This window comes from Carettochelys insculpta, chromosome 8, assembly GCF_033958435.1.
Source record: "Carettochelys insculpta isolate YL-2023 chromosome 8, ASM3395843v1, whole genome shotgun sequence".
In the NCBI taxonomy this organism is placed as follows: Eukaryota; Metazoa; Chordata; order Testudines; family Carettochelyidae; genus Carettochelys; species Carettochelys insculpta.
Window position 1 is genome coordinate 36,712,556 of NC_134144.1, and position 26,419 is coordinate 36,738,974.

The 26,419-nt window shown below is 43.2% G+C and overlaps 1 protein-coding gene across 1 annotated transcript in view; it reads right to left on the minus strand.

Moving 5' to 3' along the window:
- MYO3B (myosin IIIB) overlaps window positions 1-26,419 on the minus strand; it is a 314,275-nt gene that overhangs the window by 25,300 nt on the left and 262,556 nt on the right. Inside the window, exons 32-34 of the mRNA XM_075001557.1 lie at window positions 3,987-4,093; window positions 3,566-3,612; window positions 1,679-1,845 (exon numbers count right to left, since the gene is read on the minus strand). Coding sequence (XP_074857658.1) covers window positions 1,710-1,845; window positions 3,566-3,612; window positions 3,987-4,093 — 290 coding nt within the window. The 3' untranslated portion in view covers window positions 1,679-1,709. The remainder of the gene's footprint in view (window positions 1-1,678; window positions 1,846-3,565; window positions 3,613-3,986; window positions 4,094-26,419) is intronic.

Consider the following 26,419-nt stretch of genomic DNA (forward strand, 5'->3'; position numbering starts at 1 on the left):
GTAAGACCAAATAGTTAATTTTCATCATTATATAAAGTTAAAAGTGAGATGCCTGAAGAAGTGGGTCTGCCCCATGAAAACTCATCACCTAATGAATTATTTTGTTCATCTTTAAAGTGCTATATGACTGCTGGTTTGTTTTGTTAAAACACAGACTAACACGGCCACCTCTCTGTTACTGTTTCAGCAGTGGAAGTGTTAGTAATGCGCTAGAAAATACTGACCTCCTGTCATCCGGCAAATTCTCTTTTCTGGAACCCAACAGTCAGGTCCAAGGGTGCTGGGTGAGAGAGGTTCAACCCGTACCTAAATAGCTGAGATTAGGATAAGATTGAATGTGGGGAGCAGATCACACAACATTTGCCTACTCTAAGGTTCAAACATCCTGGCCTGAATTTTCTTGTACTGACCTTTATTGGAGACAGGATACTGCCAGCCATGCTAGACCCTGGATCTAAGCAGTTCTGGCAGTTCCAAAGTCCCTAGACATGCTTAAACCTTATTGACTTCAATGGACAAAGAATGTCATCCTAAGTGAGCTAAGATTTACACAACCGCTGTGAATCAAGCAAATTGTATCAACGTTGTGCATGTGAGGAAGCTGCATCAGAGAGAGATTAAATAATGTATCTAAGATTACATAGATCTCAGAAGGGAACCCCAGATCTTCTGACACTCAATCCTGTGTTTTAGTTAACAGCACATTATAAAATGACACATTTAATTATGTAGTATCAATTCCTTTCTAAAAACTATGTTGACTCCTAGATGTAGGAGCAATGGGTACTGTGGGTACTGCCACATCCCTGAATTGAAGTGGTTTCCATCATATACAGTTTAGTTCAAGGGCTCCCAGTACCCCAGCTATGAAAAGTGCTCCAGCACTCCTGGCTTGACTCTGAAATGTGTGGTAACTCTTCCTGGGAAATTATGAACATTACTAAATTGTTACAGAGATGTAGGCGTGTTAGTCTTTCAAGTGCTACATGACTGCTGTTTTGTTTTGTTAGAATACAGACTAACAAAATGGTTTATTCGGTGATGAGCTTTTGAGTGGGTCTGTCCCACGAAAGCTCAACACCAAATAAATCATTTTGTTTGTCTTTAAAGTTCTACATTTTTGCTATTTTGTTTTATTATTAAATTGTTTTAAAAGGCCTCTCATTACATACTATTTGAGCTAAATTCTGAAAAACACATTCAGTGCTTGAAATGGTTTTACACGTTTTTTAGTATGTAAATTCTTTGTAGTTTTAGAAAAACAGATGACATTTTGAAGGCCTATTGGACAAATAACATTTTAACTATGACCTCAAATTATGCTGAATATCAATACAAAGTCCCAGTCCCAGTTCTGCAATGCTATGCTGCTGGGTTTCAAATTGTATCCTATTTTAGAATGGATACCTATGTAGAGCTTGATACTGCAAACACACCTACAAAATAACAACAGAGAGGTAGCCATGTTAGTCTGTACTGTAATGATGTATCCACTTCAGCAGGACTGTTAAATGTGTAAAGTTAAATGGGACTACTAAGATGGGTAATGTTTATAGAATCAGGGCCTAATTTTGTAAGAGGCCTTTAGGTGTAATTACGTTTCTCTCTCTCTCGCTCGCTCTCTCTCTCACACACACACAGAGCAAACCAGCATCGATAAACACATGCAGTCTCTTACCAGCATCAGAACCAAGTGTAAAGGATGAAGTTCAACTGTGAGCAAAAGACACTCCTCTTGCGGAAAGAGGAGATGGACGATTGAGTGAGCTGTTATCTTCAGTGACAGATTCGACAGCTGACAATGATTTGTAATATTCATCCTCCCTATCAAGCACTTTGATCTGGCTTTGAAACAAAAACACAAAACATACTATTCTTATTAAGTGTAAGACATAAAAAGAACAAAGTAGTTCTGCAAAGTCTTAAGAAATATACCCTTCTATGGATGGTGAAATAAAAATACTGAAAGTGTTAGTACAAGAAGAGAAAAAATAAGATGATTTTGTTAACAAGATGCAGCCTCTCAATACTGCTGTGACTTATTCAGTGCTTTAACTCTCTGTGGGAACTGAATGGCTCTGAGGATTGGTAACAGGTCACACAGCCTTTCATCTCTAGGTCTGCCGTATAGTCAGATCAACTATTTGTAACACATTTTCTTTCACAAATATAGCGTTTTTTCTCATTGAAATTTTTTTACAGACTTTGATATTGACAGGCACTTTCATTATTCAGAATTGTTCAAACTCACTAAGCAAACATTTGTTCATGAACTATAAGCCTGATCCAAAGCCCACCAAAGGCAATTTCATTATCTTCAGTGGGTTTTGAATCAGGCTCTATTTGCTCCATGGTTTCAGCTTATCATGATGTATGATCAGACACAGCTGTCACATGATATTATTTCTGCTTGCTGACTGGGGGACAGAGTTTTATAAAGGCAACTGAAAGAGGTACCAAGACAGCCATGCAAACAATTCTGGTTTGAACCTTCTCAAAACAACATTGCATTACAAGGCCTTCACTTTCTGTAAACATTGTTGTGAAGAAAAGAAAGTCAGTTATACAAGTATTTGCAGAAAATAAACAAACAGGGTCACAAACATATAAAAGAAAATGAAACGTGGGTGTTACTGAACGAAAGTTCATTAGTATGTCTTTGCTGTGTTCATGCAGCACTAGTTGCTGCACACATCAGTAACAAATGAAATTTGTTAGTGCTAGGTGGTGGCTTTTGTGAAACAAACTAGTGGTCTCACCCACCTCCTGGTGAAAGGTGTCCATATTATAATTGGTGCTAATTGGCACCATTGATAGCAGCCTTAGCCAAGAACTAGTGGGAAAGAAACAATCTTCTCTATGGCCTTGTCAACACTTACCGTCACCATCGATCTACTTCAGCTCTGTAATTAGCATAGCTGAAGTCGACAAACATACCACAGCTCCTTGCATGCAGTAAGGTCAACGTCGGCTGCTCTCCTGTCCATGCTGGCTATTTTTCTCATCTTGGTACAATATTGGTGTCAATAGGAGCAAATTCAAATATTGATTTATCATGTCGACAACAGATGAGATACGTTGAAGGCCAGCGGATTGGTTGCTGCAGCATCCATCCACCTCAGAGTGTAGATAAGGCCTGAGAAAGAACTCCCCTCACTGTGTTTTCTTAGAACAGGTCCCTCCTGAGGCAAGGCTGAACCATATTGCTAGGGTAGCGAGAGGAAGCCTCCGCAGCTTTTGTCCAGGTTATGCTTGGTCTAGACTAATGGGCTTCAGCCTCAAAGACTGTCAAGGACCTTTTATTATGACTAAATTAGCTAAAATTTGCTTGAGTTATTCTGAGAGAGAGTTGGGAAGAATATCTCATAAGAGCCAGTTCTAGTATTTGCAGATAGGAATAGAAACATGCTTTATATTTGCTTCTGTAGAAAATATCCAATGTCAATGCACAGAGATATGGTAATTATTTATTTTTAGAAACCTCTCTAGAAAGTTTTGCATTTTCTGTAGTATCACAAAGGACTTCTGTTTACAGTTGCTTAGAACTAAGGAGATAGATATTTACCCAAGTTTTCTTGGCTTCCTCTTGCTCCCTTGATATTCTAGAGTTCCCTGTGGAGAGGGCCAAGAACACACAGTCAAAGCAAAGCAGTAAGTCGTTAATTTTTAATTCAAAGTGATTTTGTGTTGAATGCAAGCAGATGCTGATAATATCAGAAGTCACAGCATAATTTTTTTGATCAAAGGGCTCAAGTGAGCCTGATGAAGCATGCATCTTGCTCGTCTTTGATAAACCACATCAATTATTCACCGTGAAGGCAGACATCCTGACATGAAAGCAACAGATAAAGAGCATAAGCACATGTTCAAGACGAGAGCAAAAGAACGTGGGGGTGGGGCTGGAGGGGCTGGAACAGGTATTAATAACCGAATTATTAACTGGAAACAAAGCCAGTAAAACAGCTTTATTGCCACTTTGAACTCACATTTAACTGGTTATAGTACATGTTGTCCTCAGGGCTATTCAGCATTTTGGGCTGCTGACATCGTCGGCGAGGTGTTCTCAGCTTCTGTTCATGACAGTTTTCTGAACCTACAGGACGATAACGCAATTTAGTTTTAAGCCATGCCAGGTGCTGTGGACATCTTAGCATATTTTAGACTGTAAGCAGTCCTTTCTTCTTTCTTGTTCACTCCTACATTTCTTAGCAAATTGGGCCTATTCTAAGATGAAATACAGAAAGTTTGGAATCTTTGTTTTCCGTTTTGAAACTTGGTTTAAACAAGAGTTTTTAGATGGAACTTTCTCTTATACCATTTTTTGATTCCTGTACATATCTATAACATAGTTCCTTGGTCCTTTATAATGACATTTAAAAAAAATCTGAGCAGGATAAGTTGCATTGTGACCAGCTAAAGACTAACAACAGACCCAATGTTATTCAGCTGTGTTTATACATAACAATAATGAATCATTTTAACTGATGAGAACTAGTTTATTATTATCTTTGTTTTAGTAAAGAAAAAGCTGCTTTCTTGATACATCACTCTATTTAAACAGAGACAGGGCCATCCCAAGGAGGGGCAGGGCCTGGGGCAACCCCCACCAGTTCTCCAGGCAAGGAGAGTGGGGCAACCCGCCCTTGTGCCCCAGGCTCTGCCCTCCTCCTGCTCCACCCTTGCCCTGCCCCTTTACATCATCCCCCAGCAACGGGGCTGGGGATTACCTGGAGTCAGGGGTTCTGCACCGCTGAAGTAGCAGCAGCGGGGGTTGCCTCCACCCCACTCTCACCACATGGGTGGTGGGAGCTCAGCAGCTTGCTCCACTTGGCTGCAGTTCCTGTGGAGAAGCTAGGTGCAGCAGGTGGGAGGGTGTCGGAGCGTGGCAGACTGCTGAGTGCCTGCTGTCCATGTGGGGTGTGTGGGTGGGGCGTGGAGGCAACCCTCTGCTGCTGCATGCACACACGAGCAACCCCCAGCCCAGCCTCAGGCAATCCTCCCTCCATCCTGTCAGTAGGATGGCTGGGGCAGCTGCTGTGGGACCCCCAAAAATGCAAGGCCTGGGGCAGCTGCCCTGCCACATCCTATGGATGGGACAGCTCTGAACAGAGAAACTGGTGCCATTTGACATAATTCCTCTTTAAGTTAATTTGTGATACGCTATGGAGGAAGAGTAGGTTAAAGCCATCTGGAATTCACATGCACGCACGCACGCACGCACAAACACAAACACAAACACAGAGTTTGAAGACTAGAAAAGCATTTTAGAAGAGTGGATTTTGCAGGAAATATGGTTTGCATGAGTGCTGGTTCACAAAGCCTTTGTATTTTTGCTCTTTTCAAAAAAGACTATTGCTCACATAAGCTGTATGAGGTGGCTCAAAGCAAAAACCCGGTGAAAGGAACTTAACACAGCCCAACTAACTGATGATAAACACCATTTTAAGGCCAATTCATAGATATACTAATAAACAGATCAGGAATTCATTTATCTTCCAAAAAGATCATTCAACAAGCTTATTTTGGACTTTTCTAGTTTCTGATTTTAACATGATTTTTTAAAAATAATAAATAGCCTAATAGTATGTCCAGTTCAAAGAAATGGGTGATTATTTAACTTTCAATATAAACATTGAAGGAAAAATATTAGTCACATCACACTTGGATCCTGCATGAAGAGTGAAATTTGCCCCTCCCCAGAAGCTCAACGCAAGGCCCTTCTTCCATGGAAACCCTTCTGAAAACTTCAGAACTGAAACTGGTGGGGCCCTGCCCAGAAATGGAGCTCTGCCCACACACAGTCAGTTGCCAGGATTGGCCCTCGATGGTAACACAATTCTTTAAAGCAGTTTTGTGATGTTCACAGCCTACTGACTGCTGAGATTTTCTGAAGTTTTTCCTGTGTTTTCCCACTTTGGGATGCATCCTGCCCTTGTTCCAGGTGTGAACATCCATGGAAGTCAATACAAATTTTACATAAAACCAGCATCAGGATTTGGCTATCTGTCAGGAAAGCTTCAGCACTGCATCCTATGCTATGGAACCTTAACGTGAAGTCTTTTTAAGACCATTGATCACTCTGCATCTTTAAGACATGGGCTGGGGTGGGGAAACTGGTTGGCCAAATGAAAGGGAGTTGGGTTGGAGAGATGAAAACTGCTGCCAAAGGGGCAAAATGTTGCTGACACATCCTCTGGGAATGCATACATTGCAAGTTACTATTTAAGTGTAGGGCAGGTACTCGACAGGACTGGATAAATGGCTTGGGAAAGACTTAAAAAGAGGTGTTCATTAAAGGAACAAACCCAGCATGATTGGGGACTTCTCTGATTGGTATGGCAAGGAGCCAACCCCCTATTCTTTAAGCCCACCTTAATCAGCCTACGAGACGGTGTGGATGGTAAAGTTCTGGCAATGGATTTGCTGTGGGGACGGAGATGGCAAAAAAGAGGGGGAGCTGGTAAAAGCCCCTGGGTAATTATGGCATAAATATGGGTATTATCAGCACTGCGATCTGCTGGGTAGCCCCAGACATCTAATAATAAAGTTGCAGCTTGACTAAACCCTTGTCAAATATCTCTTGTCCTTCCTTTAGCATAGCCAAACAATACCGAGTCCTTAAAGAACAGATACATTTCAATGTAATTATATTCTTTAAAGGAAATAAGCCCATCAACATAAAACAACCTAAAGATTTGACCAATTTTTTTACCCAGTTGCAGTACCTTTTATAAACATGCTGGGTATGCTGCACTGCTCACCTATTATTTCATTTGTTCTTCATGGAACTTCAAGTTTGATGAAAATCAAACCCTCAGCTATCAATGACCACAAGTTACACTTTGTCTCCTGAAATAGGAATAAGGGGATTTTGAAGTGTGTGTGGGGTCCTTTCAAAGAGGACCCCATGTCGACGAGCCGCGCACAGTCGAAAGCAGCACTTTCGAAGTGCCGCAGCCGCCATTATGCTAATGAGGTGCTGCATATTCATTGCAGCACCTCCTTAGCATATCCCAAAGTGTCCCATTAGCATCCTGATTTTGAAAGGGGGGTGCTAGTGTAGACACAGCTCAATAGCAGCAAATATTGCCCATGACTGGTGAGGAGACCCTAGATGGGCAATCCTCTTGAGTTATTACTGAAAATTCTTTCCTGGGTGTCTGGCTGCTGGGTCTTGTCCACACACTCAGGTTCTGACTGACCATTTATAAATCAAAGTCTTTAAATCAAAACTGGATGTTTTAAAATATACATTCTAGCTCAACCAGCAGCAAAGAGCTCAATGCAGGAACCAGCGGAAAAAATTCTATGACCTGGTTACGCAGGAAGTCAAACTAGATGATTGCAGATTTTAAGAGGCCAATAGGGACTGTTATGAATATTTTATTATGGCATTTACCCTTGATCCCAGTCTGATGGGAATTGTTCTGTGCTGTGGATCTCAAACATTTTTATGCATGTTGAATAGTAACAGAGAGGAAGCCGTGCTAGTCTATACACTATCAAAACAAAAAGCAGTCAAGTAGCACTTTAAAGACTAGCAAAAAAAAGCTCACCTAATAAACTATTTTGCTAGTCTTTAAAGTGCTACTTGACTGCTTTTTGTTTTGATTTTTAGGCATAAATGTCTCTTTTCATTGCTACTTTGTCTTATTAAGAAACAGGAATATTTTCCTTTCAGTTAAACATAGCCTTCAAGATACTAATCATTTTGATGACAAGCCTTGGCTGGGAGAGATTTGCACATTTCAGGTCACATATTACATAGATAACTACTCATCAAGACACTATCATTTTCTGACAAACTCAAAGCACTCCCAGAGAGTTATACAAGGGCCTCAAAGACAAAAGCCAAGTGCTCTTTAATACTAATGCAAGGACTCTTGCACATAGGGGGTCCAAGTCTCGATTAGTACATTTAGCAAAGTCACATCCATATGAAATGATGTTTTCTAAAGAATTCTCATAGTGGGGGTATGGTAGTAATTCTGTCCTGGAAATTCAGCAGAGATCTTGTGTTAGATGTGTTACTTGTGCCAGTCCTGCTCATCAGACAGGCACTAGGCCCATTACTGGCTGGGGTTGTTAATACTACTCTTTGAGACAGAGGCAAGGTGTTACTACACAAGTCAGGGGCGAGCCCCTGCATGAGAAACCATCTCGTCACATTGACAATTTTGACAAATGTGGCAGAATTTTAGGAAATTTCGTAGAGAAAGTGATGAAGTGGCAGCTCCAATTACATCTGGAGTCTATAAAATTCATTGACCTTCTTCAATTATGTTTTACATCTGGGTATGGCATAGAGGTGGTACTCGTATCTGAGTGATGATATATTTCTGGCAATGGATGCCCAGAATGTATCTTTGCCTATGTTATTAGATTTGTCAGCATCTTCTAGCATTGACTATGATGTATAGCTCTCTCCCCTAAGGGAGTGGATGGCTCTGTTCCTTCCTCTCCAAGATATTTCCAAGGGTGGTGTTGAGTACTGCTTCTTCCTCTTTGGAGGGCTCTCCAAAGTGGGTGTGGCAAAAATCAATCTTGTCGCTTTTCTTGTTGCATATAAACATAAAGACCTACAATTGAAGGGAGGAGGATTCAGCTTGTAAATATTAAGACACGAGGAGAAGAAAGTGCATCCCAAAAAAATATAATAGGGTCAATTACAGGATTTAATTTATTATTAACGAAGAAAACAAATAAAACAGATCAATTGGTGTGACCAAGAAATATAGCAAGCATGTATCTGATTCTCAACCTATAATGTCAGCGGAAACATGAAAGTACAGCTCTTAATTATAGGCAAATATTAGCACAGACTCATGGGATCTCATCATAACATTTCAAGGTCTATATTCATGAAAATTTAAGCAATGTTTAAAATCATGTTAATTTGTTCTTTCTTTGTTTCTTTTCCTGCCAGTCTAATTTATTCCAAAGGACTTTGGTTCTCAAGCTTGGTTACATTGATCATGCCTGTGTAAAGCATTATTGTAGCCTGGGGAGAAGATTTTTGTGGAAAAATATGTCTTTGTTCTCTTTTGATATTTTGTATGTATTTTGATGCTTTCGAGTTTTTCCAGTTTTACTCAGATTTGCATCTTCTTTCAAGGCAACAGTTAGTTTCATTTTTCATCCTGAAGCATTGAACAAATGCACAGATGATCTCACAGAGTAAGTATAATGTACATCATCCTCCCTAGCTGGATGCTAAGTGGGTAATTATGTGCAGCCAGTTGATTTTAAGAAGTAGTTATATTTAGCTTCCATGAAATATATGTATATTTGGACCACAAGGCTCTGAGATTCTGATTCCACACACATTTGTGTGGCATCAGGAGTAACTTCATTGAACTGCATGGAGTTACACTTGTGTAAAACTAGTGTAAGTGAAGTCAGAATCAGGCGCTAGGAGTTGAATTGTGTCAATCTGATTACAATGAGAGAGAGAGAGAGAGAGATTAAAAATGACATGTGCTGCCTGGAATATATTAACTATTCATACAAAGCCACACCCTCCTGCTCCACACTTATATACCTCAGGCCTGATTCTTCATTGACTATCACCGAGGAGTTATTTAGATTTATGCAAAGTGGACACAGAATGCTATATCTTCACAAGTTAAAATCAGGACATCTAGGAGATATATTACCCAAACCAAGAGATGCTTTAAATTACAGGTCAAAACTAGGAGGGGTGACAAGCTTGCAAAAATTTTCGTGGTGCCCAGGATACCCAGAGCCCACACTCGTCCCCCACTCAAAGTCTCTGCACGGAAGGAGACCCTGGCCCCCCCCAGCCGTGGGGATGTGCACGCCAGCAATAGGGATAAGCAAGCTTCTTTAACCCCCCTGTGATCCTGGAAGCCCCCACTGGGCATTTTAAATTGCCCTGAGGCAGCAGGCAGAGCTGAGGGGTGCACAGGGTGGCAGGCGCCCCAGGCAAACAGGGAAAATGCAGGAAGGCTTAAGCAGGTGTGAGTTTTGATGGGGCCCAGACACAGTACCAGGAATATTCCTGGTGCCAGGGCTCCATGGCCCCATATAACTCATTGTCTATGAGAACTAGGTCCTTGAATTGTACCTAGAAACGAATCAGAGGCGAGTACGGATTAGGAGCAGAGCGGTAGCATGCTCCGTGAGACAGGCATTATGGAGTAACCTGCCAACCGCGCTCTGCAATAGCTGAAGTTTACAAGTGGTTTATTTTACAGATTAATTATTATAATTATATTGTGGTATTTCCTCGTGTGCTGGGAACTGTGGAAAGATATGGGGAAGACAGAGCTGCTGCATGAGAATGAATACAATCTAAATAGAGAGAAAGAGGCACACACAGACGGGAACACAAAAGTGCAGAGGGGAGAGGGAGCAAAGAACACACAGCTCCCACGGTTATTTAGTGCCTCTAATGTGTGTGTGGGTTTTATGGGAGAATTGGTGTTGAAATGTAGAAGGAGAACGGTGGGAAGCAGACTGCAGGAAGAAAAGAGGAACAGAAGGTGGGAGAAGAGGGGGAGATTGAGGAGAAGGAGGTTGGAAGGAATTAAAAGAAGAAAAAGGAGAAACCTAGCTGCCAGGGAGAGAGGGAGGCTGGGGAGACATGGAGTAGATGGGATGGCTGAGGGGAGAAACAGCTACTAATGGCAAAGCAACAAAACCTAATTAGTCCAGGTTTCAAGGAGTCTGGTAAATTTGGGAGGGGAGTTCATTAAGAAGGGAGTTCAGTCTTGAGAAAAGAAGCCTGTGAGATGGGGAGGCCTGATCTTCTGAATCTGCAGGTCTACAACAGGGGTTCTCAAGCTGGGGATCCTGAAACTGTCAGCCTTTGCCCAAACTCCACTTTGCCACCAGCATTTATAATAGCGTTAAATATGAAAAAATGCGGTTTCCGTTTGGGGGGGCGGGGCAAATGTCTCACACAGAGACCTATTGTGCGAAAGAGGTCACCAGGACAAAAGTTTGAGAACCACTGGTTTAGAAGGCTGCAGCCTTTGCCCTCTCCAAAACTCTGTACAACAAAGACAATGTTTGCAAAGCTGCTGGCTTCCCCCCTGCAGAGCTTTCAGTCCTCACAGGCATCCTCCCCCAGACAGGCAGTCCTGGCCAAAGAGTTTTCTGGGCCCAAGGTGGCAGGCTGACAGTGCAGCCAGGCTGGTGGGTGGTAGATAATATAGTCAATTGTGTGGGGCCCTGAAGACGTGAGGTCCAACACAATCTCCTTGCTCACTTTGCTCTAAGGCTCGGGCTGGATATCCTGCAAATGGCTACCACCTCCATGTCTCTACTGTCCTCTGCCGCACTCCTACAATATTTCCAAGAGCCATGCTCCCCTGAAGGGTAGCTGCAGAAAGTGACTCCATGGGACCTGAGACAGGAGGATGGAGATTTGGCTCTAATTAAGATAGACTAGGATATGGGGATTTAACATTATTTGCTTAATCCTGGCCAAATCCTGTGGTTCTTGTTCTGTCAAAACACCACTGGCTTCAGTGGGTGAAGCGAAGAGGTCTTCTGTGATTTTTTTTTTAATGTTAAGTGCTTGGCATTGCAGTTTTGTAGCACCAAGTGTGATTATCTGATTCCTTGGAGGTATATAGCATTTTGAAAGCAGACATCATTCATTCTATTAATTGCTGTTGGTGATTTGAGGATGATCTTGAGCATGGATTTACATATGGGTCTCGAGATGACTCAGGAATCTGATCCTAGAACTGCAAACAGGTCACAGGATGTGTAGATATTTTATGGCAGGCCAGCTGAGAGAAAAGTTCTGTCTTTTTCTTTCTTCTTCTCTCTCTGAAGCTTTGAGGGCAAGGTGATTCACCTCCAAGTGGGCCACTACCTGATGGAGGATATAGGGCCATCATTGGGGTCAATTGGTGGCTTGCTCCTCTCTACTTATGATGTCCACTTCAGTTTTCTTAAGATACACTTTCAGTGTGTCTTTGTAGCACTTCATCTGCCATGCTGGGATCTCTGATCATGGCTGATCTGAGAGTAGAGGACTTGTTTTGAGAGGTAGGAGTCTGGCATCTGCACACAAGTCTGGCCCCATGAAGTTGGTGCATGAAGACCATTGCTTCAATGCTGGTAACTTTAGCTTCAACAAGGATGCCACCATTAGTGTGAAGTATCAGAGGGGTAGCCGTGTTAGTCTGGATCTGTAGCAGCAACGAAGGGTCCTGTGGCACCTTATAGACTAACAGAAAAGTTTAGAGCATGAGCTTTTGTGAGTTAACTCACTTCTTCTATCAATCTCACGAGGAAGCTTGCACAAATTCAGACAGACATCATCTTTCTCTCCAAATGCAAACGAATGGATATCATACCGAATGGACTGAAGGTGAAAAATCCTTTGCAATCTACATACTGCACAGACTACAGTGAGAGATTATGCCACACACTCTCAAAGAAACTGAGGAACCACCTGATCAGCATCCTGTACAACAAACAGGAGAACATCAAAAAAGAGCTCTCCAATCTGGAGTCTTTCATCAATAACCAACCTTCAACACAAACTTCCACACCGCTGAACTTTACTAAAATAAGACAAGAGATTTACACTAGACACTTCACTACTATACAGAAGAAAAAGGACTGAAAACTTTCTAAACTCCAGCCTGCCACACAGAGCCACAGCAGTGGTACCACTAACTCAGCCAGCAATATCATCAATCTGTCCAGCTACACACACAGCTCAGCAGAAGAGTCTGCCCTTTCTCGGGGACTCTCTTTTTGCCCCACCACACGCACATACATGATACAGTTCTGCGGTGATCTGGAAGCCTACTTTCGCCGAATCAGACTCAAAGAATACTTTCAACACAACACTGACCAACACACCATTACACAGACACCCTCCCAGCAGCACAAGAAGAATAACTCCATGTGGACTCCTCCCGAGGGCAGAAATAACAGTTTGGACCTATACATAGAATGCTTCCGCCGACGCGCACAGACAGAAATTGTGGAGAAACAACTTCGTTTGCCTCACAACCTCAGTCGTGCGGAATGCAATGCCATCCACCAGCATCTGAAGAAGTGAGTTAACTCACGAAAGCTCATGCTCTAAACTTTTCTGTTAGTCTATAAGGTGCCACAGGACCCTTCGTTGCTACCATTAGTGTGGTAATCTTGTAAGGCAAACAGCTCTATAACCAAGAAATATACAGAAACCAAACAACCTCAAATCAGCTTTTGGTATCACCTCAGCTCCCACACAATGGTGGCTAACTACAGTTTTGTTTACCCAGTTGGAGTGTGTTCATCATTGGATTGCTAGGGAGATTCATTAGTGTAGCCTCGTTGACATCACATGCACCTCAGAATCTGTAACACACAACTAAAAATTGCAAGAGCTGCGTTTTGTTCATAACCCTAACGAGAACCATTTGAATACACACACTCTGAAAGAACTTGTAACAGAAGCAAGGCCTTTTTGTCCACGAAGTGATTCATTACTAATGTCTTCATTTTGGCCATTGCTGCTCTGTGTGAAGCCACATGCTTTGAATTATAAAGCACACTAGGCAAATCACAAGTTTTTCAAGATGGTGCACAAAGGCTTTCCCTTCATCTGTTCATCACCAAAGATCCAGATGAAATCCTAATTAACACAGCAAATATTTTCTGTCACATCAATCATTTAACTATTTCTGAACCATGAAATTATGGCCTGGAGATGCTTTCTTGGGAAACAAACTCTACAGTTAGTTAGAATACTTTTTCCCACCAGTACAATTCCAGTCTTCCAGGATTTGTCATTTCTTTCTGTTTTTATTGTGAATAATGCACCATAGATGGAGAAGGCAGAACCTAACAATGAAGCGGAGGGAGCAAAATGCCAGCGACCAATATGGGTAAGATTCAGATCTGTCAACAAATAGCAAGCTCCTGGAAGCATGGTCTAAAACCCTAGTCAAAATGAACTATAAGCAAGCTCACCATACACTCTACTGTAGAACTGAAAAAAACCTCACATTTATCAGTGTGCACCTATGATTCCAGAGGGGTAGTAGCACATTTTCTAACTAATCAAAGTCAAATGGTTTACAAGGCTGAATCTCCTTTGGCTTTGTGATTAATTTCTCTGCACACTAACCTGACCTGGTCTGCTGTAGCTTTTTTTTGGAAAAGAGTAAGGATGGAGTTTAATTGATGATAATCTGTTCTCCCATCATCATTCTGTCTGATTCTTAAGGCCAAAAACCCTGGACTTATGCAACTGTGGAAGTTGCCTTTTGGGCAATAATCCAATAAACAGCTGGAGTGGAACCTTGTGGCCTGATTTTCAGAGAAGTTGAGAAATGCTGAAAATTAGTGTCTCAGCATAAAACAGATTTGCTGGAAACACGACCCAGCACAACTATTTTTTATGGCTCTGTTAGGTCTTCCTGGCTTCTTAGCCAACCAGCTGGAGAATGTGGCCATCTGCTTTCATGCTGATTTGCCTGTTAGGAGAAATATGCAACATGCACTGAGGAAGCAGATAGTTTAGATCGCTATAGGGTGACCATATTTCCCCATGTTCAGTACTGGACACCTGATAAAATAACTCGTAATCAGGTGAGTTGGAGTCAAAACTATGCAGTACAAACATTGAAATTACATCAAGTTCCTGAGTGCCTGTTAAACATAAATACCATGTAGCTGGAGTCTTTGTATTTACCTTACCTTTAGGGTTCACAGTGGGAGAGGCACACATACACACACACACTTCTCTCACATGGGGTAGGGGGCATCCAAGCAGCCTGACCCTCCCTGGCCAGTGCCCTACCCTCTCCTGGCCTGACTGGACTCCCAGGATGGACCCATCCCTTCTGGGGCCTGGAGCTGTGTCTTCCTAAGGCAACATATGGGGTTGTTGGGAAGGGACACACTCTGCAGAGGAGGATATGGAGGCATAGGGGACTTGGGGGCATGAAGGTGCATAACAAGAGTGGGGGCACGTAAAGGACCAATGGGTGGGCAGCAGAGGCAAGAAGTAACTGGCTGTCATCTGGCACCCGCTCCCACTCACCAGCCACTGCTGGTCACTGCTTGCAACCAATGCCAGCCAGAACTGGGACAGTGGGAGGGGCCCTGCTGGTGGAGAACTGGAATACAGCAGCGGCTCCGCTGATGGACCAGTGGCTTTAAGACCAGATTCCACCAGAAGTGCAGTAACCCCTCGATTTGTATGGAGGTTGAGTCCTGGGCAACCTCCACATAAATCAAACTTTGGGTAGTTTGGAGGGCGGGGTTGGAGAGATCCCAGAATTCCCCTGGCTGGGGGAGCGGGCAGCTGGATCCTCTGCAGAGCTCTGCTGCTCCCTGGCTTCCCCAAGCTGGGGGAAGCAGTGGTAGGAAAGCCAGGGAGCAGCAGCACTCCACTGCCATTCCAGCTGCTCCCTTGCCCCAGCGGGGGGAAGTGAGAGGGGGGCAGCCCTGTGGTACACAGCTTCTCCCAAGTGGGGGGGGCACACAGCTGCTCATGGAGCAGTGTCTCCCAGCTTGGAGAAATCATGCCATAAGCAGCTGTGTGCCTCCTGGACTCTCCCAGCAGGGGGAGCCAGGGGCTGGAGGGTGGGGGACGGTTTCGATTTGATCTTAACTCGTGTTAATGTGAGTTAAGTGCAAATCGAACTCACATTTCTCAAGGGTTGACTGTGTGGCATAAGCAGCTGTACAGTATTAGAATGTCGCACTCAGAGATGTGAAGCTCCCACGCTTCCGCAATACACACAAAACAAAGAAATTTCCTCACATACCTAGCAACAAGTGTGGGAAGAGCCGTTATTACAATCATACAACGGGAAGAAGACTGTTCTTTCAGAGAAGCATTACACTAGTCAGCCAATTAAACACTGACTAGTTGACTGAACATCTGTGGGAACTTAAACTACTGATCCTAAACACCTTCATACCAATACCGTGACCTCTAGAGCTGTTTACAGCCAACACTGGAGCCCCTAGTACAGAGGTTCTCAAACTGGGCTCTGTGAAACACTGGAGGTTTGCAAACTGCATATTAACGTGCTACAGAGCTGACTGGTCACATGATGCTGGCTTTCCATCTGGTTTCCAGCAGCAAAGACACTAAACAGATGGAGGGAGAGCTGAAATAAACAGCAAAAATAAACTTTTTATTAAACAGTCAAAATATTTACTGCATTAAAGACAACTTAAAAACTCACAAATACTTTCCTAATATATTTCTCCTTGTGAAGTCCTGTGGCACCTTATAGACTACCAGCTTATGCTCCAAACAATGTCAGTCTATAAGATGCCACAGGACTTCTCATTGTTTTTGTGGATACAGATTAACACGGCTACTCTTCTGACAAATTTCTGCATGTGATCACCTGCTGTAGTTGCCGAAAAAGATGTGATATTCTTGAGGGCAGCTAATCTAGACAATCATAAAACAGGACAGGGAGAACTCCCTAAACTCTCTCTCAGTTAAGATTTGCTTTACAACATACATGTGCTTGAGAGACCCTGCCTTAATATAAAACCTTGATTCAGCTTCTTCCAGAATGCAATAATAGCATTTTCATCCCATACTCCTTGAGATTAAGGCACATGATTGACATTGAATTCTGGACACACAGGAAATTTGTATTAATTTAGCATAATGATGAGGCTCAATAAAGGCTCTTTGGAACCACAAGGGTAAGGTCTCTAAGGTTTTGTTCTTTAAAGAAACACAATTTGCATTTCTAAAGGCTTGAAATGCATCGGTCCATGTTGCTACATGCACAATTTCTTAAATCTGAGAGTAACAGATTCGGCATGTTTTTCAAAGAATTAATGACAAAGGCCCAAGATAAAACTCTCAGTTTTCTTATGGCAGACGTGTCTTCAAAAGTCAAGGTAGCTGTCAGGAGTAACGTTTAAAGGAAGAATTAAAGAAACTTTGACAGGAGGTGGCAAAACAAGTTTACTAGCCAGATGATATAATCTATGTTCCCCAAAGGATCCACAGTGATTTATGTCAGAGGATGATGTGGCCCTGTAGTCAGAGGTGAAAGTAACTTAAGTGTCTTATTGGTGCCCTGGGCAAGATAGGTGCAGCTCTGGAACTCCAGAAAAGGCAGGGCCTCAGGTGGAAGAAGCAGGTCTGGGGGGCTAGCACCCCTCCACTAGTCATTCAGTGCAACCCATCCTGCCGCCCAGAGCTCCAGGGGTGCTTTAAAGGTCTGTGCTCCGGCTGCTATTGCAGCCATCACAGCAGTGGTGCTCAAGAATTGTAGTCCCCTTTAAATCATGGGGCCCTGGTATGGCTGCCTCTCCCCTCCCACCGTCTGTGGGCCTGTTGGTATGGTCCTTAAAGTGTCACTGTGGCAGTAATTTAATGTTGGCTGTATACTGGCAGCCACTTTCTCACTGGTACGCTGTATTGACCCATACCGGCTTACTTTCACCTCTGCCTGCAGCCCTGTCGGCAGGAGAAGCAAAGGGGGCAGTTGCTCCCAGACCCAGCAGTTCAAAGGGGCCCCAAGCTCCAGCCACCACCTACTACTGCTATTTTGGCAGTGACGGGGCCGGAGCTCTGGGCCTCTTTTAAACACTGCAGCAGCACTGCTCCAGCTGTGCGCAGCTGCCAGTGAGTTGGGGTGGTGGGGGGAAATGTGTCTTGCCCTGGCGCCTCCAGTGGCTGTTAGCACTGCTGTCTGCCTGTATTTGTAAATGCTAAGGAAAGAAGGTATCTGGCCAGACACAGAAGACTTGAACTCCAGAGGCCTATAGATCTATACGTGGAAATGCCACAAAGATCCATTAAGGGTGAGTTAACTGCTTCTGAAATTTGCAACTTAAGACCAATAATTAACTATGGTTCACAACTCCACCACAAACTCAAAGTCAGGCCAGAAAATTCACAGGAAATAATCTGAAAGAGCAATTGAAAAAGCCTGAGTAAACTTTTTAGCTGATGACACTTAATTACAAAAACAACCAGTTGGGAGTCAAACCCTCAGAGTTCAAAGACGGAAGCAACTTGTAAAAAAAAACACACCTAGACGTACTCCTTACTCCAAACAGAATTCAAGAGACCTTTATTGACACTTTATAGTCTTTAATTTTTGTGGCAGAGAACTGGGCGTGTGCAAGAAATCGATATTTCAGGAAGTGGAGGAAGAGAACGGTTCAAAAACATTTATTCTGTCCAGCTGAAAAAGTGCACAAGACTTAATTTCTATAAAAGTACATTTAAATTGTGAAGAGGTGGGGCTTAAGGGAACCTAAGAACTTGGGGGAAATTGGCTTTGAGGAAATAACACCAATATTAAAAACCCACCATAGATTATTTTGGGCACAAATATGTATTATATGCACATCTGAGAATCTTACTGACTTTAGTAGGAGTTTAGGGAGTGCAAAGAACAAAGAAATAGAGTACATGAACCCTTCATCTAATCTGTAAATAATCATTAAAAAATTCTAACCTAGAACATTAACCAGTGGGGAATAACATTGGCACACATTTAACAAGCATTTACAGACAACTGAATTAATTTTCCAAAGTCATAATGGTTCACTTTAAGCAAAAACATTTTGGGTTTCTGAACTGTAAAATTCAGTTTCTTGGCATAACATACCCTTGTTCAGCACAGATGCCTGATGTTCTGTATTCTTTAGAACTGGCCCTGTCTTTTAACTCAGTGCTAATTATTTTAGGTGGTTAAGTACTAAAGAAGAGAATGAAGATTTTATTTTTTATTACAAATCTATGGCTAATGGTTTTGGTAATTTTTACATTTTCTCTACAGGTTAAGCCTCTCTAGTCTGGCACTCTCTGTTCTGGCAACATCTGTGGTCCAGAATGATTTTAGTTAGCCAGCTGACCACTGATGATGGGTGTGGCCAAATTTCTTGTGGTTCCACGAAGTTTGTTTACAGCCACCAGTCCTGGCTCTCGGTGTTCCATGTTGTTTAGCTCTAATTTACCCCTAAATGTCTTCTAAGAGCCCAGTAAGCAATGGAAGTGTTGGTAATGCCCAAAGACAATATTGACCTCCCGTGGTCTGGCAAATTCTCTGGTTTGTTATCAGGCAGGTCCCAAAAGTTCCAGACTAGAGAAGTTCAACCTGTATTAGCACTTTAAACCAAGGAGCTTTGTTTTCCAAAGTAACTAGTGATTTGAAGGGCCGGATTTGCAGAGAGTTGGTGCTCAGCACATCCTGAAATGCAGACCCTTTCAAGGAGTCTCAATCTGGTTACCCCAAAACAGAGGCATACAAAATCACTAGTTGCCCTGGAAAATTTAAGCCAAGACATTGAACAGGTACTGTACAAACCTAGCAAACCAAGCAAGCAAGCAACCAGAGAAAGACAAAACACTGTCCTTTAATCCATAACAGCAAGAAGATATGGAAGAAGGTACAGAAAAGAAAATATATGAATATGGTTTAAAGAAATATATTAAAACAGAAATGCATTTTAAATTTAATAGAATTTTAGACTAGTCTCCTTAGAGATTGATGTTTTAATTAGTTTAATTATTAAAAAGGGTATAGAAAGTAAATGGCTAGGGGCAGAGAAAAATAAGCATTTTTCTTGATTTGCAGAAGTTATGTAGAATGAAAAAAGAACCAACACCCTTCAATGCCACCCCCCACACCCCGAACTTGAATTAACTCACAGAGCAGTTTTAATTCAGAGATAATCAAGACCTTTCCACTTTCTATAAACAGAAAATAACATGTAGGATTACTTAGTCTGAACTTTGAAGAAAAATGAACATGTTGAGTTCTTCAATAAAGTAAGTACAAGAACAATTTTCGCTTTCATGAAAAGTATCAATTCCACATGTAATTGCTTAGCATTGTCTAAATTAAGTGAACATGTGGCTGGCGGGTGGATGAAGAGGCTCACTGAAGATAATCAACAAAATTTATGTTTTGAAATAAGGCACAAAACACATAAATCACTTCAAAGCAGTCCACCAAATTATCATTTTCAAACAAATATTTAAATCATCATATACAAAAAGGCAAAGAAATATGACATGTGAACCCTAAGTTACAGTTCATTGTTTGCTTTTACAAGGTAGAATGGCAGGAAATTATCTCCCTGTTGTCATGCTTTTCATTTTTGATTAGGTGATGTTGCATTATTTGCAACTTCAAAAAGCAGCCACAAAAATATGAAAACCTAAAGTACCAAAGATAATTTTTTCTATGAAGATACAAATTCTATGAGAAAGCCTATTTGTTTGTAACATCACATGCTACGGTTTAGGGCACAAACCTGCACACAGTTACTTGTGCAGTAACCCAAGTGAAGTCAATGGACTACACCTGTGAATAAGGCATTTCATCCAAGGGCTTGCATGAGAGCAATTACATCTACTCTGCAGCCGGAAAACTGCTTCCCTTTCTAGGTAGGCACACGCACTGTAAGCTACCTAACACCCTCAAAATAGCAATGCTGTTGAGGGCAACACAACAGTGGGGCTTGCTGCCTGAATGCAAAGCCATCCAGAGCCCTGGGGTGCTTCCTTGGGCAGCTGGTCTGAACTATTGTCTATGTTACACCTACCTACAGTGCTCTTTCTACTGTACTAGCCTGAATGGGCTAGTAAGTCTGTCTACCCATGCTAGGAAACAGGCTGTCGGCTGCACTGCAGACATACCTATAGCGATTCTTCCCTTTTAGCGCTCAGCGTAAACTATGGATATCAGTTTGGAACGAATCACCTTTTTGTCATCAATATTTCATCACCATTTTGTTCTGAAGAGCCCACAATTTTCTAAAAGCCACACAAATCCATTTACAATAAATAATAAATGAACCTTTTGCTCTATTTTTCACAAATTATGTGAGGTATTCGCTTTAATTATTGCGCTTGTACTAGCCATTTATCTATTAGCAGGGCTTGAATTGGACGACTGGGGAGGTACAGAATACCGGCACCTCTCCTAACTTGCCATCCTCTGCTCCAGAGTCTAAGTTTTTATTTAAAAAATACTCAAGTCTCTAGATTTTATGTTCATCAAGAAAACCTTGAAAGCATGAACCAAGCGCAAACAATGCAGTGATGTCAGCCTGAACTTGCAGAGAGCCTGCAACAACAGGCCTGTGAGGAGCAAGCCTCACCATTCATCTCAGTGAGATGTAAATTCAGGTGCTGAATGATGATACTTTAAATGCCAACATTGTGAGCTATTTCACTCTGCATCCAAGCTCATCCAAAAAGGGATGATCGAGCATACCATGAAGAGCTGCACAATTTCCTGTGAGATCATATTGGCAGCTCAAATGAGTTGCTGCTGTAGAGATACCACCACTTCCCCCCCCATTCAAGAAGGAGCCAAGTCTATGAACACTAGCAGAGCTCAGCCATACATTTGAGCCCTACTGGGCAGAAGCCAAGCCCAAGGACCCCAACAAAGCCCAGGGCCAAATTTAAACCTCATAGCAAGACAGCTGTTTCCACAGGCCCCAGGGAGCCTAGAGGCCATGCATGATCATATTCTGAATGGTCACATGATCTATTGTGAATTAATTTCATACTAGCAGATCAGGTGGGTGCTCTGGAGATACTAAGTTTTATTTTCTTTTTCTTCTCCTTCTCCGTCTTCTTTTATTTATGTAAATATTCATGCTTATGACATCCCCAGTTGGATCTCAATTTTCTTTTCCACTGTGCTGGTCTTTGCTTAAGGGTTTAACCAACTTAGTTTAGGAAGACAGCAAATGTAATTTCTTTTCTGACATCAAGAAAACCTGTGTTACATGGCATCACTGATGGCTTGTCTGGGTTACCATTGTCAGTCAAATTCCAAAGTCTTTGTTGAATGACACTGTCTGTTCTCGAAGAAACAGAAAACACCACTGACCGCTGCACAAATAAGAAAACACACATTGGTACAGCCAGTCCTGTCCTAAGTTTTGGACCTACCATTGCTTAGGAAAAACTAAGAAAATCAGAAGCACTTGAGTCCTATTATTCTAGACGAACAGAACTGTTGAATCCCTCTGGCATCTCAAGCCTATCTTCTCAACAAAGCTATGTCTGTTTATACCAGCTGGGTATCAGGTTCTTGGAGCTACTAGTTAACCACTGTTAAGACAAGAGTTAGTCAGTTTGGAACTACAGGGAAGTGGATACAAAGAAAATTGTTACATTTTGGTATTCTGCTTTGTTTCACATCACTGAAGAAAAGGCAAACACTTTGAATTCATGTCAGAATCTAACCAGTGTGTCATAACTAGCACTCCTGCATCCATGGTCATTGCTGGCAAAGCCATGGCACTACAGACAGGTGGACTTGAATGTCTCTTTAGAGAACTTCTGATCCTTCTGTGGTCATTGATATGTGTACAGTGTTGCTAGATAGTCCCTTGATAACTTCTGTATCTCCTGAAAGTACCAGCCTGAAGAAGTAATAACAACAGCCCTCGTGTTTGTCTAGATAACTGTAAAATCACTTGGAATTCTACGGCTGGAAAATGTTCCAACAGTGCCAAATAACTTGCCACCTATTTTAATATTTCTCAGCCCACCCTGATGTTTGACGATTATTGCGCACTAAAACTTTGAGTATAATACCAAGCATTTGGGAAATCCTAATTTTTGACTTCCTATCTCTTGGCCTAGAAGCTAATACAGTATTAATTTTTGCTAAAGCCAAAAGAAAAGAAAAGGTTAAAAAAAAAGAGTCCAAGTATTTAGCTAGGTGATACATAACTAGACAACAATATGACTATGCCATATTGTGCTTTTCTGGCTGATGTTGTGACAAGTCTTCTTTAGGCTACTGGCATTTGCAATGTGAGAAGCTGTCAGTAGTGGAGCTAAAAGTCAATAAAATGATCGCACTAAAATCCTCCCAACATACCCAGGGAGTTTTAACTCCAAAAATAGCCAAAGTCTAAGTGATGTTTAAGTAGAGGAAAATGATTAAACATATCTGAAGGGCATTTACACTAGTTGGCCATTAGCAAGGTTTATTTGAGACTATTCAGGTTTAGTTTCAGGCATGAAAACTTAATGTAGGGTGGGGGAGTCACAACACTAGATGTCAAGGTATCACAACTCCTGCATCCTTCTATAACCCTAAATGTCAGGGGTCCTAATTGGAGCTCAATTACATGGAAAGGTGGCCCACGAATGTCCCATTACGGAAAAGGTTGAGAACCACTGATCAAAGGGATAAAGCCTGGCCTGGTTCCCTGGCTGTGGAACTGTAGCAATTTCACTGTACAAGGTTATCAGGAAGGCTGATGGCCGACAGACTTACTGGAGCTTTGGGCAACGTGGGGGAAGCTCAGCTCTGCACCCCCCAGAAGGGATGGGGCCTCACCCTACCCCAGGCAGGTCCCAGAGCTGCCCAAAACACACCACACAGCACTCCAGCAGCAATTTAAAGGGCCCAGAGCTGTGGCTATGGCTGTTCCCTAGTGCCCCAGACCCTCTTGAATTGCTGGGCCCTGCGGCAATTAACCCCTTTGTGCCACCAGGCAGAGGGCCAGGAGGTCAATGCAAGAGGTAGTGAAGGAATGGGTTTAGGAAGTGGCCAGAAGACTTGTAACTACTTGATTCCTCCCAGGGATAAGACAGGGCACAGAGAGCTACTTCAGCTAAAAGGCTGAAGCTGTTTCCTTGGAGTAGCAAGACAGCTGCTCCATAGTTTGGTTAGGGAATATTTCTGCCCTGCCCCCAGGGTGGTGGATGAACCTAGAGCTGGGGGAGGCAAGCCTCTGCCCTGCCCCTTCCCTGGGAGGCCCCCCAGGGGAGCTAACCACTTGTGCTGCAGGAGCAGGGCCCCAGTCCCCTCCCCGCACAAAAGCACACGGTTCCAGCCACTGAAGCCCAAGCAGCCCTGGGAGACTGGACAGAGCTACGCTGCAGCAGGGGTGGGCTGGGGATGGAGGGTGGGCAGGGCCGCATCTCGCAGTTTGCGAAGGCATTGCCTTCTCCTGCTTCTGTTACCTGCCCCCTAGGTCCTGCCTTTTTGCTTTCATATCTGCCCAGTGCAATGCTAACTATGTAGAGAGCATGCTGGGATGTTGGCCAGGTCCTAACTGGTGTAGAACACTGGAGTGTGAAGGGTTAGCATTTCCTAAAATCTAGTGGCTTCTTTTTAAAGGGTGTAAGAAATGAGACATCTGTATTTATTTATATGCACTGTTCACCCCCACTGGCACAATTAATAAAAATTACGCATTAATCACATGAAGATCATTCAATCAACTGGCTGCTGACTAATCGGTAAATGCACACTTGATAAAAATGTGATGTGCATGCTGACTCTCCATTTCAAAACCGGTTTCTCCTTGAGCTGCTCCTGTTCTCAGTTGTTTCTCCACCCGGGTTTGATTTTCATGGCGGTCAGTCTTATGAGACCAATACTGTCTAGGCAAAGAACATATTCTCAAAGAGACCTCTGTCCACAGAGCTGTGACGACAAAGTGCTTGTTTTCACCACACCCATTGTAGGGTTTCCAATAGCCTCTCTTAAGGGCATAATTCCTGAGTGGACGTCTGAGCAAGCCAAAGCAGGGAAACACGGACGGAGAGAAGGGTTAAGAGACATCCAGCCCTATGCTTAGGGCAGCCTGACAAGTCAGCTGGCCCAATCAAAAATAAAACAAATTTAGGCATGGAAAAAGAGCCCTTCTGCCAATGTCTATCAGGGATGGTTTAGATAGTACTTGGTCCTGCCATTGGGGCAGGGGGCTGGACTCGATGGCCCCTCGAGGTCCCTTCCAGTCCTAGTGTTCTATGATTCTATGACAGGAGCCACCCTCACTAGACTCTTCAACAGGAGTGGCTGGGTGCCCTCTGCTACTTTATTTTTATTTTTATCATTATTTTTAAGTGGGAAGTTTGAGGCCTAATTGCTCCCAGTCCACTGCTTTTAAGCAGTCTGGGGTCAGCCCTGGAGGATGAAGGACTGAGCCTCCCTCCTTTACAAAGGACTCTGTGGGGTCTCCCATCTCCACCAAAGTAAAAGGCTTTGCTGCCACTGTCTCCAGGAGCCCCACAGAGAGTCCCATGTACAGTGGCTTTTCCTGATACCCTCGCAGAGTGCTGTGTCCGTGGTGGGCCCTCTTGACATCACAGCATCCCAGAAACGGGGGCCCTAGGCACTAGTTTATGACACTTAGCAGTCAGTGGGGCCGATAGCCACTGTGGCCCTATGAGCAAGGCGGGAGGGGGACCTAGCTCCCTGCCTCTGGAAGGGGTGGGGCCGATGGCAGAAGGGGTGGGGTCTTAGGGCAGTCAGTCCTATAGTCCCCTCCCGCTCTAAGAGCCACACGCGGGGCATGGCACAGCACTCCACAGTGTTTCAAAGGGGCCAGTGCTCCAGCCGCGGCTACTTTGGCAGCAGCAGGGGTCAGAGCTCTGGGCCCCTTTGAAGGGCTGGGCCTTGTGGCAACTGCCCCCTTTGCCACCTGCTGCTGGTGAGCCTGCTAGTAGTTAACCTACAGCTTTCTTCACCTGAGGTCTCCTGATCCCTGTAATTGGACCTGTAGCCATGTAACAATGTAATTGTATTATGGACTGAATCAAGACTCCAAGTTGGAACATAAACAGATATGAGTAAACAGTGTGCCCTTGTAGCCTAGAAGGCTAACGGCATACTAGGGTGCATTAGGAGGAGCATTTTGAGCAGATCTAGAGAAGTAGTTATTCCTCTTTATTCAGCACTGGTGAGGCCACATCTGGAATATTGTGTCCGGTTTTGGGCGCCCCCAGTATAAAAAGTATGTGGATTTGCTGGAGCAGGTTCAGCGAAGGGCAACAAAAATGATTAAGGGTCTGGAGCACAAGACCTATGAGGATAGGCTGAGGGATTTGGGCTTGTTTGGTTTACAGAAGAGAAGACTCAGAGGTGATTTAATAGCAGCCTTCAACTTCCTGAAGGGGAGCTCTAAAAAGGAGGGTGAGAAACTGTTCTCAGTGGTGTCAGATGGCAGAACAAGGAGTAATGGTCTGAAGTTGAAGAGGGAGAGGTATAGGTTAGATATTGGGAAAAACTACTTCACCAAGTGGGAGGTGAAGCACTGGAATGCGTTGCCTAGAGAGGTGGTGGATTCTCCATCCCTTGAGGTTTTTAAGTCCCGGCTGGACAAGGGCCTGGCTGGGATGACTTAGTGGGGGTTGCTCCTGCTTGAAGCAGGCGGCTGGACTAGATGACCTCCTGAGGTCCCTTCCAGTCCTGTGATTCTGTGAACAGCCCTGTAACTGGGGGATTCTGGGGTTCAAAGCCATCTCTGCTCCTAGTCCTCACGCCTGCCATGCAGTGTGCAATTAATGGAACAGCACATTAGAGAGCTCTGATTTTAACACCTATATCCAACCCCACTTACCCTGTGCATAGCCAAACAACGCACGTATTAATATTGCCAAGGAAAATTATGAAATGGTAAGTTTCGTTAATGCCAAAAAGACTCAAATGAAGGAGATGGAAACATGAGA